Source organism: Emys orbicularis, chromosome 1, assembly GCF_028017835.1.
Source record: "Emys orbicularis isolate rEmyOrb1 chromosome 1, rEmyOrb1.hap1, whole genome shotgun sequence".
NCBI classification, from domain to species: Eukaryota; Metazoa; Chordata; order Testudines; family Emydidae; genus Emys; species Emys orbicularis.
Window position 1 is genome coordinate 312,683,237 of NC_088683.1, and position 12,915 is coordinate 312,696,151.

The following is a 12,915-nucleotide window of genomic DNA, read 5'->3' on the forward strand; positions in this document are numbered from 1 at the left end:
CTTTTACTAAAAATACCTGGTCGGGGGGAACGAACAGTTGGAGCCCCGCGGGGGGCTGGCCGCTGCTCCCACCCTGCCTCTGCTCCTGGGTTGGGGCTGATAGCTTCTCCAGCCCCGGGGGCTGACTCAGCCCAGCTGCTGCTCCTGTGGCAGGGGGTGATCACCGACCACTACTCCAGCCCCACTGCTGCTCCTGGGCAGGAGCTGACAGCTTCTCCAGCCCCGTGGGCTGAAGTAAAAGAAGTCATGGAGGTCTGTTAAAGTCACGGATTCCGTGACCTCCAAACAAAATCGGATCTTTCTCTATTGACAATCTCTCTTATATTGAATCTGACAATGCCCTGGCCTACAGAATCCTGGTGATTACATTCCATTCCTGTTCAGGACTCCATTCCCATTCCAATAGAAATGGAAAAACCCTTGCTTTTCTGAGCAGGTGCATGAATCATCTGTAAAATCCATGGCTGCTCCAACTGTAAATTCTAGCCCGTCTCAGTGGAGCTGCAAATCTAGCTGCCATGTCTCAAAGGCAGCAGGCCGGAACACCCTGGATCCTTAATTTTTCGAGATCATATGCTAGTCATTACAGATGTATATTAAGTTTCATTACAGTTCATAACTTGAGCATTTTATGTGCTTTAAACCAAATTACAAGGGCTTTGTCACTGTATTAACACACGTACATAACAACGTTGATTTAGACATTTCAATCTGTGGCTCCTTATAGGTCAACCAGACAGTGAAAGTACTTAAAAGCAGCAATGTATGTGTGGGTGGAAGGGTACAATCGGCTACATTTATCAGCGGCAAACAAATCACAGATGTTAAAGAAGGTAAGAAAACTAAGTGTAGTTGTAACGAAATATATCTTTATGTAATAAGATACCTGCAGCTTAGATGCTCAGCTAGAATCTAACAATAATTTTAAATGGTTTGTAAACATTTAAAAATATTTCTTGCCCAAAATGTTTTTAGTGTAGTTACTGTAGTGGTGCCATGACTGTTTTGAGTTCTGTGGTTTCTGAAACATGGTAACTGTATAATGCACCAAATGTACAGGGTGAAAGGTTCTGAATAGCTTCTAGTGAGATCTAATTGAGGCGCCAATTCAGCAAACCATCCCTATTCATTGATGTGCTCAGAGAACAAATACTCAAGTTGGGATCATATTCCTGTGCAATGATTATGCAGAGAGAGAGAGAATGTGCATCTTGTGTTATCTTGTATAATAGATATGAATTATCTCTATACAGTATGTATAGGCATAGTTATATTATATATACTCACATCATATAAATTATGATTTAATAATATATTGAATACACACAATATAAAGGGGAATTTTCAAAAGTGCCTTTGTGCGCACAAGTCCTACTGAAAGTCACTACGACTTGTGTTCCTAAATCATTTAGGTGATTTTGAAAACCCCACCCAAAGTGTTAGTGTCATTACCATAATCATTAAGTTGTAAAGTTTCACCATTATTTTGATCACCTTTTTTCCTGAGGACAATGTCACAGAGGGGTTGGATTATGAAATATCCTAGATATGCCCTTCAGAATATGCACTATGATGAAGAAAAATATCAAAATTTTAAGAGAAGAATTTCAAATTCAGGAAGTAATTAGAGCAAATTAAGCAAAGGAGATGATTCACTTTACTAGGAGGTTCAGAAGCCTGCATGCAATCTAAAAATAAGGGAACAAGGAGCAGGTAATCGTGGCAGGCTTCTTGAACTCTGAGTACTGAGTATGTGGAAAACGAGTTATCAAGTAATGATATCAAAGGAAAAAGCATAAATGAGATTTAAGAGCCATCTAGACAGTTTTATAGGGGGTGCATTATAATATGTAGTTTCAAAAAGGAGGTGGTGCTGAGAGACTTGTGTGCCTTTACAGTAACTTTTTATTACTTCCAAAAACATTAAATAAATAAAAGGAAATTGCAACTGTCAGATCAGGTCCATCTTTACTATATTTAACCGTTATCTTTGGTAAATTTATTGTTAGTCTCAATCTACAATGTTTTCTCTTGTATCCTCCTACCTTACAGGAAGGTGTGTATATTCTTTATTATAGTTTTGCCATTGAAAGGGGTCTAGATTTAAAAGAACTACATTGAAGGAGGGAATATTGTGAGTTAAAGGTAGATCAGTTTTGGAGGAGGTTCTAAAGTCTCTATAACTACTGTATGTAGCAAAGGGAATGGCAGAAAGTCAAAGGGAACTTACTCAACACTTATTTTTTATCATCATTCAGTGATAAGAGAGTGCAATTTATTTTTGCATACAGTTGTTGATTCAAGAGTATGGCAGAAATCTTCACTGTCTACCTGTAAATGCAGCTGTGTAGATTACAGTAATAACCGCCAAGTAGCATCTGTTGGTAAGGCAGAAGTGTTGTAGGGCATCCAATGGGAGAATGAGTACCAGGGAAACAAGGAAGGATTAGCATTTAGGATCTGAATGTTTTATTAGAGAGGAAGGTTGGGAGTCATATAACCCAGGGAGAAGAGATGGGATTTGAGATGAGATTTGCTATTAGGAAGGCTATATATATATTAGGGAGGCTATATATATATTAGGGAGGCTATTTCATATGGTGAGAGCAGTGTGGGAGAAGACAAGGAAGGGATATACAAAATTCTCTGACATTTGAGAAGAGAAGCAAATGGCCTGAATAAACGGAAAAGATGGTGGCAGGTTAAGAGTTAGGGTATGGGTTAGGGTGGCAGCAGGAACTCCTTGGAAAACTCTGTATTGGATTTTTAAATAAATAAGGAAGCCAGTGAAGATTTCTGGAGGGTGGGGGTGATGCAGCCTCATATCTGGGTCTGACAGAAGAGAAGAATTGCTGTAGTAACTGACTTGACCTAACAATTCAGTGCCATAAAAAGAAGAGCAAGATAACAAGAACATCTCTGTTTAGGTATAGATTGGGTATAAGGGTGAAGTTCAGAATCAGTGTTGGATCTGGACCGCTCCTTTATGGTTTTGGATGCCAAAGGGGGTTAAGGAAGGAGGAGATACTTGAGAAACAAATCTGCTTTTTTTTGTTGTAAAGCACATAGGAAATTGGTGCCAGTATAGCTAAAATGTGCACACTGGGGCCAGTTTATTAATTTTATCTGTTTTGGCACCAATTTGCTTCGTGCTATTACAAAACTTCATGTAACTGTGTGTAACAAACCATCTCTGACACAGGAGAAATACATCTTTGCTACTCTGGGAGCTGGTTTACCAAATGCTTCCATATAGTTCTGGGGAGAGTGGGGGTGGGGTTGAAGTGCTTGGCTATTTTAAGGCTAATTAAGAGGCAAGGTATTGGCTTGGGGTCTGCTTGTGCAAACATTTATGCATGTGAGTAAAGTTACTCTCTAATAGCCCCATTGACATCAAGAAGAGTTTGGAGGATCTAAGCCTTGTTTGTGGGGAGGGGGACAGAAAAAGAGATGTTTTAGGACTTCATGTTGCCAAAGGTTTGATTTCCAGAAAAACTTTTATAGCAAGAGTTCCCTGTCCTGAAAACAGCTTCTAGTAGTTCTTATTTCCACAGATAATTATCCTGTCTTGCCAATGATGTTTAGATATGCCTTGGCATTTTTCATAAAATACTGACATTAAGTACAAGGCTTTGAAATAGACTCATTGTCTCATCTAATTGTTTTCAGTTGAAGCCAGAAATATATTTTAGTACTGAAACTCTTGCCAAATAATTGTAGGATCCAGATGCTTTAAAATTAATGATTACACATTTTGTTGAGTCAGCTTTTTACTTCTGCAGCATTTTTTTAAAATTAATTGTGCAGAAAAAATACATTATATTTAGTGTTCTCAGAAAGCAAACAGGTTTGTTAAAGTACATGCCACAGAGATTAATAACATCTGTGCTGACAAAGTAAGCATAGCAACTCCTTGCTTTTTAATTAAACCTACAAGTGTCATATAACATAAACTACTCAACAAAGAGAAAGATCACGTGTCTGTTAGTAGTTTCTTAGCATTAGCTCATCATCCTGGGTTATAGTGACATACAAGAGCATGGATTGGAAAGAAGTCCTGTGACTGTATAACATGGATGCACTCTCTCTTCCCCGAATCACTTTTTTTTTTTTTTTTAACTTTCAGATGACTATGTACGATATGCCCATGGTTTAATATCAGAGTATATTCCTGAAGATCTGAGTGCTGAGCTATCTAAGTACTTACAGTAAGTATTGTTTTAATTATTTGTTAGCTTTATATGACACACATGGCTCTGCAAATGACCTTTTCTATTGAATACTGTAACTTTGACCATTAAGTTACAGTGAATGATAGAGATATGTTTGTCACTTATTAAATGTCAAATCCTACTGAAGAAAATAGAAAGGAACATAAACTCTGGCAAGTCAAATGTAGAAGTATAAGTAGGCAGACCAAAAAAGAATTTGAAAAGCAATTAGCAAAAGACACAAAAACTTACTTTAAAAAAATGTTTTGCTGTTTATCAGAAACAGGAAGCCTGCCAAACAATTGGGGGGCCAGTGAGTTATCAAGGTGCTAAAGGAGCACTTAAGGAAGACAAAGCCATTGCCCAGAACCTAAATGAATTCTTTGCATCAGTCTTCATCGCATAGATGTGAGGGAGATTCCCACACCTGACCCGTTCTTTTTAGTTGACAGATCTGAGGAACTGTTCCAAATTGAGGTGTCAGTAGAGGAAGTTCTGGAACAAATTGATAAACTAAACAGTAATAAGTAACAGGACCAAATGGTATTCACCCAAGAGCTCTGGACGAACTCAGATCTGAAATTGTTGAACAATTAACTATGGTATGTAACCTATCACTTAAATCAGCCTCTGTACCAGATGACTGGAGGACAGCTAATGTAATGCCAATTTTTTTTTTAAATCTCCAGAGGCAATCATGGCAATTACAGTCCAGTAAGCCTAACTTCAGTGCCAACAATAGCAAAGAACAGAATTGTCAGATACATAGATGAACATGATATATTGGGGAGGAATCAACACAGCTTTTGTAAAGAGAAATCATGACTATTAGAATTCTTTGAAGGTATCGACAAATGTGGGCAAAGGTGATCCAGTGGACATAGTGTACTTGGACTTTTAGAAAGACTTTGAAACAAGGTCCCTCACCAAAGGTTCTTCAGGCATGGGATAAGAGGAAAGTTCTTCAATGGATTAGTAACTGGTTAAAAGATAGGAAACAAAGGGTACGAATAAATGGTCGATTTTCACTATAGTGAGAAGTAAATAGCGGGTCCCCCAAGGATCTATTCTGGCACCAGTGTAGTTCAACATATTCATAAATGATCAGGAAATGAGGGTAAACAGTGATGTGGCAAAATTTGCAGACAATACAAAATTACTTAAGATAGTTAAGTTCAAAGCTGACTGGGAAGAGTTACAAAAGGATCTCAGAAAACTGGGTGTGTGGGCAACAAAATAGCAGATGAAATTCAGTGTTGATAAGTGCACAGTAATGCATTTTGGAAAACATAATCCCAACTATACGTACAAAATGATGGGGTCTAAATTAGCTGTCACTACTCAGAAAGAGATCTTGGCGTCATCATGGATAGTGCTCTGAAAACATCTGCTGAAGTGCGGCAGCAGTCAAAAAGCTAACAGTGGTAGGAACCATTAGGAAAGGGATAGAAAATATCATGTCACTATATAAATACCTGGTATGCCCATACCTTGAACACTATGTGCAGTTCTGGTCACTCTATCTCAAAAAAGATATTAGAATTAGAAAAAAGTACAGGGAAGGGCAATAAAATTGATTAGGGGTATGGAAGAGCTTCCATATGAGGAGAGATTAAAAAAAGACTGGGACTGTTCAGCTTAGAAGACAGATGACTAAGGGGGATATGATAGAGATCTATAAAATCATGAAGGGTTTGGAGAAAGTGATTAAGTGTTATTTACCCCTTCACATTACACAAGAACCCAGGGTAACCAAATGAAATTAATAGGCAGCAAGTTTAAAACAAACAAAAGGAAGTACTTCTTCACACAACGCACAGTCAACCTTTGGAATTGTTTGTCATGTGATTTTGTGAATGTCAAAGCTATAACCAGGTTCAAAAAAGAATTAGGTATGTTCGTGGGGGATAGGTTCATCAATAGATATTCGCCAGGATGGTCAAGGACGCCTCCCCATGCTCTGGGTGCCTCTAAACCTCTGACTGCCAGAAGCCAGGACTGGTTGACAGGATGGATTACTCAATAATTTCCCTGTTTTGTTCATTCTCTTTGAAGCATCTGTCGCTGGCCACTGTCGAAAAACAGGATACTGGGCTAGATGGACCATTGTTCTGACCCAGCATGGCCATTCTTAGGAGGAGTGGAGCTCTCTTTATTAAATCTAGGTTGGCGTTGTGAATGTAAACAGCATGTTTTGCTAGTAGAAATATACTAATAATTATGATAATAATACCTAGCCCTTCATAGCACTTTTAATCCATTCATCTCAAAGTGCTTTACAAAGGTCGTTGTTGTTATCACCATTTTATAGAGGAGATGCTGAGACAGAGAGAGGTGAAGTTACTTACCCAAGTCACCCAGTGGGCTAGTTGCAGTGCCAGGAATAGGACCTAGAACTCCTGGGTTCCACTGTAGTGCTCTAGCTATTAAGCTACACTGCCTCTCCATTCTCACTCAATAAGCTGCTATCTCCATCCCAACGCAATTTTTCTGGGGCTTAATTTAAAATCTAACCTATATTGTGTCTTAGGTGAATTCAGAAGGTAATCCTGGATTAGGGCCCTGATCTTGCACTTCATTGTTTGCAAGAAGACTGTGGCATCCCCTGGTGCTTTGCTGGGGCTCTGTGCATGTGCAGTCTGCATGCAACATATTGTAGGATCAGGGCCTAGGAATGTACTAGCAGTTTACCCTTCAGAAGTGTAAAATGTCCATAAAATATCCTTTCACAGATCATAGCCAAGCTTTTCAGAAGTAACTAGTGATTTGGGTTTTCCTCAGTTTTGGGTGTCTGACTTGACACCATTAAAGGGGACCGATTTTCAGAGGGTGTTTGCTCAACACTTTCTGAAACTCAGGCCCCTTTCAGTTGTCACCTAAGATGATTAAACCTAATGGGCACCCCGCTAGCCACTTCTTTCGAAAACTTGGCTCTCATCGTTAGTGTGTCATAAAAGTAATATGAAATGAAGTGGAAAATATTTTGAGGGTGACTGATGGGATTAGCATTGATGCCCTCTTTGTGGGAGAGTAATGTAATTTGAAGTTAACGTATTCAAAAGTTTTATTCCAATATATTAATTTGTTTCTATATGAAAACTGTAACTTAAAATCTTTTATTCTGAAGGCTTCCAGAACTTACAAGTCCAGAAGCAGACCCCCCGCTAAAGGTAGGAAAATAGTAAGATAGGGAAAATTTTAAGATAGAATAACAATAAAACTTCTTGATAGATATGTTTTGTTGTGGATTAGTCTCTCTCAAATGTTTGAGGCAATTAAAACTAGACTGGACAAAGCATTAAAAAATCCGCAGTAAGGAGCAAACCTGCATTGTAGTAGCACTGATCAGAAATATAGGGGGAGGTGGATCACAAAAATGTTGCCAAATATTTTTCTATTTTTTATTCATCAAAATTTCAGTCATCTTTGTAGCTAGTCAAAAACCAGGAACAATTTTTGTCAATAATTTTTTACTGTTTTATAATGAAAAATCAAAAAATTTGAGCCTCTCTTGTTGGTAGGTTGATGGAACTATATGACCTCATGTCTTTTTCATAAACGTTACACCTATCCAACCACATGGAAGTAACTGTGGCCACAATTTATTCCTTTGATTCTGTCTTGAGCCGAGTGATATTCATTAGGTGTTACACTAACTCTGTTGAGCCTTCTTGTGATGTGGATTATACAATATGTATGAATGTCTATTATGCTGTTTGGATAGTGCTGAGAATCTGTTTTTAGAAAGGTCTAGTGACTTCTAAAAATAATCAGCAGTGTGATTACAGCTAAAGCCATTTTTAGAATTTTGTTCAATAGTTTGACTGTGAAATAATGTCTGCGGTCCCATTGACTTCCACATGGCTGCTCACGGTGTGTTGAGCACATGTGTAAATCTTTGTAGGTTCAGGGCCTAAAATGCTACTTTAATATGTTTTATCTCACTGCTTCAGAGGACCAAGCCATAAATTAGGTGAAATCTGATTTGCTTTAAACCTTCTGTTTTAGCTTATTTTAAAATTTCTTTTATGTGAAAGCAGGTGTTTGTAAGGACAAAATGTATGGTTCCTACAAATCAAGACAGATCTGATGTATGTGTCTTACTAGTACAAAGTAATTGTTTGTTAAATAATAATCTAAAATAAATGTCCGAAGGGAGAGAGACAGAGGAGCCTTAGAGTTTAGCTAGAAATGTCCACTAGCTGGGGGATATTACAAAGCTTACTCTTCCATTACAAGCTTTTTTGAGGAAGTCTGAATTCTTCATGTGACATATGCCAACCATCCCATTAATTGTAACCACCAAACTTGCATTGTAATCACTATATCTTTTCAGGGTAGGAAGTCTGGTACCGACAGATCATAATACATAGCCACGCAAAATACTTAAGATCACTTAGAGCTGAACTGCAAAAGTTTTACTGAAAGTTAAAAACATGAAGATTCCAAAAGAGGGACATCATCTTTTATTGTTAGGCTGTCATTTAAAAATGTTCTTATAGTGCAGCATTTAAGAAAACTACCTCCCAAAGGGCCTGCTCCAACTCCAATTGAACTAAAAAAAAAAAGCTGCTGTTGGATCTGGTCCTAAGGGCCTGAGAAATCTAAGATGCAGACCTGGTTTTTGTGCCAGAGTGAGAGAGATCACAAGTGCCAATAAATAGAGTGAAAAATAGGGATTTAAAATGGAATGGTTACCATTCAAGTTACTTGCAGTATCACTCACTCTGGCACAGAAACTAGAAAGGCCGCAGCTCAGATTTCACAGGATATTAAGGCAATGGTAATTGTCTCTGAAAATAAAAAAAAATTAAAAAAAAAAGCACTCATTACATTTGTGAAATGCCAAATACACACAGCTTAGGGAAAAAACATGCACTCTTAAGGCCTGATCATGTCAAGTGCTGAACTCCCTTGAGTTCCATTGACTTCAATAGTAGTTAAGGATAGCTAGCAACTTGAACAGTTAAGCTCTTAGATTGTCACTGAACTAAAATTGGAGAGCATTGAGCAAAAACAAGTCAATGTATGTCAAACAAGTCAACATCTGAACGTTACCAGATTGTGGAAGGTAAGGATCCCAAGAGAGGTTGTATGCAACAAACAGATTAGACATTGTTCCCAGTGTAGGATTGCTTGGTGCTTTCCAGTCCCAAGAGACCATGAGGACTTGAGTTTTGTCCCCTGTTCCTTGGCCAGTAGATAATACTTTCTAGCACTAATCCATAAAGATGAGTCACATAGTCTCTGAATTAAAAACTAAAGGCAAAGGATGGAAATTCAGATGTGTTTGTAAGTGATTCTATAAATCAGTCTTCTGTGGGCAAAAGAGAAGAAAATGTGTTTCCTACAAAACTAACCAAACTTCTCTAAATAGTGAAGAGAGACTGTTTATCCTCCTGTTTCTTGAGGAGACTGTTATGAATATTGCATATTACTTGTTCAGTTGCCTGTGCCATTTCAGTGTCTAGCTTACACCAGAAAGCCCGCAGGCCTTTTCAGCGTTAACGTTCAATGTGTGTACATCACAGTAGTGGTTGACAGAGCAACTTCATCACTCTAACATTTCAGAAAAGAAAATTCTCAGATGCACCTGTGGAAGCAGAAGAAGACTATACTAAGTTTAACAGCAGTGATCTCAAGAACAAAAAGGTACATGTGCTTTATGTGTGTGCATGCTCACATTTTGTTAAAGCGTGTTTTAATACTGGTCAAATAGTTATACAGGAGCCCCCTTTTTTGCAATTTGCCTCTTAGTCAGAAAAGCAAATATAAAATAGATGTTTTTGGAAAGTACATTCAACATGTTCTGAATAAAAATCAATATACTGTATTGTAGGTGGGTTCACCTTGATAAGAACCAAAGACTGAAAGTGACTTCCTGGGTCATTGAGTCCAGTTCCCTGCTATCTCAGACAACCCCATCATATAATCCTGTTCATAAACTTATCAAGCTCCATCTTGAAACCAGTTAGGTTCCTTGTTTCTGCTACTCCAGTTGGAAGGCTGTTCCCGAACCTCACTCCTCTGATGGTTAGGAACCTTCTTCTAATTTCCAGCCTAAATTTACTCTTGGTCAGTTTATATCCATTTGTTCTCACGGCAGCACTGTCCTTTTACTCTTCCTGGTATTTTACCCCCTTAATGTATTGATCCTGCTACATCTTCTAAAGCAGTCAATAGTTTTTTGAGAAACTTAATTGTTTGTGAATAAGGCAGGTCAGAAAATTTTGAAGCAATCAAAAAGGCTTAAAATGAAGGTTGTGACCATATATTATCACCATTTATCATGGCACATTTCATAAGAGGTACCATAGAAGTGTTGATTCAAGAGTCCTGGAAAAAATTTAGTGAAAGCAATTACATTCTGCTTCTTTAAACTCTACCTGCAGTTTCCATTTGACATGATAAGTCTTAATTTCCCATCCTAAACTGTTGTGTAGGGTTGTAGTGTAATGTTAAATAACTGCAAAGGTGACTGGGTTTTAGTGGTGGGCCTTAGATAGCCACTTACTTAACAAATGTTATAAGGCTTAGTGAATGTTTATGAAGCTTTCTGAGCCCCTTGGATGAAAGCTACTACAGCAATGTAAAGGATTATTATTATTTATTTATTTATTATGGAAAATGGTAGTGCAATTAGTTTGCTATTGTATTATTTTAAAAAAGGGACAAGGGAGGCAACATTGATTTAAATTCCCAGACATTTTCAAACAGGTCTTAATTTATCCACAGACGTTGTATGATGCAGTTGTTTGTGTGGGTTAATAAAGTAAATCAATACCAAGCTGCCTAATTTACCAGCTTCAATGCAAGTTTTCAGGGAAGTCCAATGGAGTCTACCATTTTGTCATTCCAAGGGGGCGTTCCACAGCCTTAAAAGTAGGTACAGGAGTGCCCCTAAATTCTTGTGATAAATGACTCAAAAGCTCCATTTTTTCCCCACTCCCATACAATGTACATGCAGTTTTGAATCTTGGCACAAAGATACAAAAAAAGTCTGAAGAAAGCTTTAATATTAAATTTGATTTACTTCTGAAATAACAAAATATGTAGTTAAAAGCATCTGGGAAGGATGAATTGGCTCGTGGGTTCTGTTCAGTGTACTGCACTTTTAAAATACTTTGGCAGTGTTTTTGTTTGCACTGTAAGTAATGCAGACAGTCTTACTGTTGGTTGCATATCATTATCCTGTCCATAACATCATAGTTGAACCCAAATTGAGTGAAATTGTGAAGTCCTACAGTAGGAGGACTATCAGAAGGAAAGGTCAATGCAAAGATTTCTTAATAGGGAAAAAGGCTAGAGATGTGAAGCATACTATTTTAAAATGCAAGAAAGGAAAGAGGTCAGCTCTATAAAATGTGGCACATAAAATGTGTGTTAGGTGTAACAGTCTCTAGGAAGCTGTCCCAGTGGCCTCAACATGCTTTTCAAATCTTGGTTACCTCTTTCATCGTTCGTGTCCTTTCCTCTCTTTCCCTTTATTTCACTGTTCTAAAAGATTTCGATAGTAAATCAGTGTGAATTATTCATTATCTGTAATGCAAGGCTGTAATTCAGCCTGCTGACAACATAATCATGAGTCACAGGGTACAGTATGCATCTGTTATGTTGCATGCATTATTCCTGTTAATGTACACTCCAGGATTATCCAATGTAAGCATTTGAGTTAGGATACCTCATTCTGCAGGAGGGAGAGAGATTTTGCTTCCTTGTTCTTTTAACAGATTCTCTGTCTTTGTGGTTAGATAATTCATGACAACTATTTTCTATTGAAAAATCTCAACATTGTATTGTAAGTTTTTTTTCCTTCAATTTTATCCCACATCATCTTTCCCTGTGGCATACTGTAGACTAAGAAACCAAGCAAACCTTTAATTGATTTCAGTATGTATGAGTTTGTAGATTAGCATCCCCTCCTGTAGATTTGCTCAGTAATTTTTCTTTTTTTCTCTTTTTACCTCATTTCTTTAACAGACAACTAGCAAGATGTCTGCCGCTCAGAAAGCTCTGGCCAAAGTTGACAAGACTGGAATGAAAACCATGTCTGCTTTCTTTAGTGCAAAAACTAAAGCAACAAAATAAAGATTTGAAACTAAAACATATATTTTGGTACATAATTATTTTTGTAGTTACTATTGTTCTAAAGCTAACCCTTGTCCCCTGAGTTTTTTTGTTGTTGGTTTATTTAGTCCGTCAGCTAATGAGGATTTTGAAGCAGGATTTTTGGATTCAGTGAGTGTGTTACATTTCTGAGATTTACATGTTGTTGTATAAAATCAGACTAGAGCAGCTTCTTAAGGTTTCCTTATTAGCCCTGGTCAAAACACATGATGTGAGAGCTGCTTAGGGCATGTTATCTTTGCAACCAGAATTCCTGCGTTGTTTTTGTTGTAATTGCAATAAATAACAAAACTAATATAGCATAATAAATTGATGTATGAAACAAATGTTCGTTGTGTTTTCTGTATTCATAGAAGTATGCTGAGTTTTAGATAAGCTGTGGCACTTGGGGTATGTCTACACAGAGATAAAAAGCCCATGGCTGGTCTGGGTCAGCTGGTTCGGGCTCCAGGGCTAAAAAATTGCTGTGTAGACGTTTGGGCTCAGGCTGGAGCCTGAACTCTGGGAACTTCCACCCTCACAGGATCCCAGAGCTTGGATTCCAGCCTGAGCCTGAACAGCTACACAGAAATTTTTA

At 37.8% G+C, this 12,915-nt stretch overlaps 1 protein-coding gene across 1 annotated transcript in view; it reads left to right on the top strand.

Moving 5' to 3' along the window:
* RNASEH2B (ribonuclease H2 subunit B) overlaps nucleotides 1-12,660 on the top strand; it is a 52,252-nt gene extending 39,592 nt beyond the window's left edge. The window contains exons 7-11 of the mRNA XM_065412118.1: nucleotides 728-833; nucleotides 4,127-4,208; nucleotides 7,339-7,381; nucleotides 9,783-9,863; nucleotides 12,192-12,660. Coding sequence (XP_065268190.1) covers nucleotides 728-833; nucleotides 4,127-4,208; nucleotides 7,339-7,381; nucleotides 9,783-9,863; nucleotides 12,192-12,299 — 420 coding nt within the window. The 3' untranslated portion in view covers nucleotides 12,300-12,660. The remainder of the gene's footprint in view (nucleotides 1-727; nucleotides 834-4,126; nucleotides 4,209-7,338; nucleotides 7,382-9,782; nucleotides 9,864-12,191) is intronic.
* The last annotated feature ends 255 nt before the right edge of the window (nucleotides 12,661-12,915 follow it).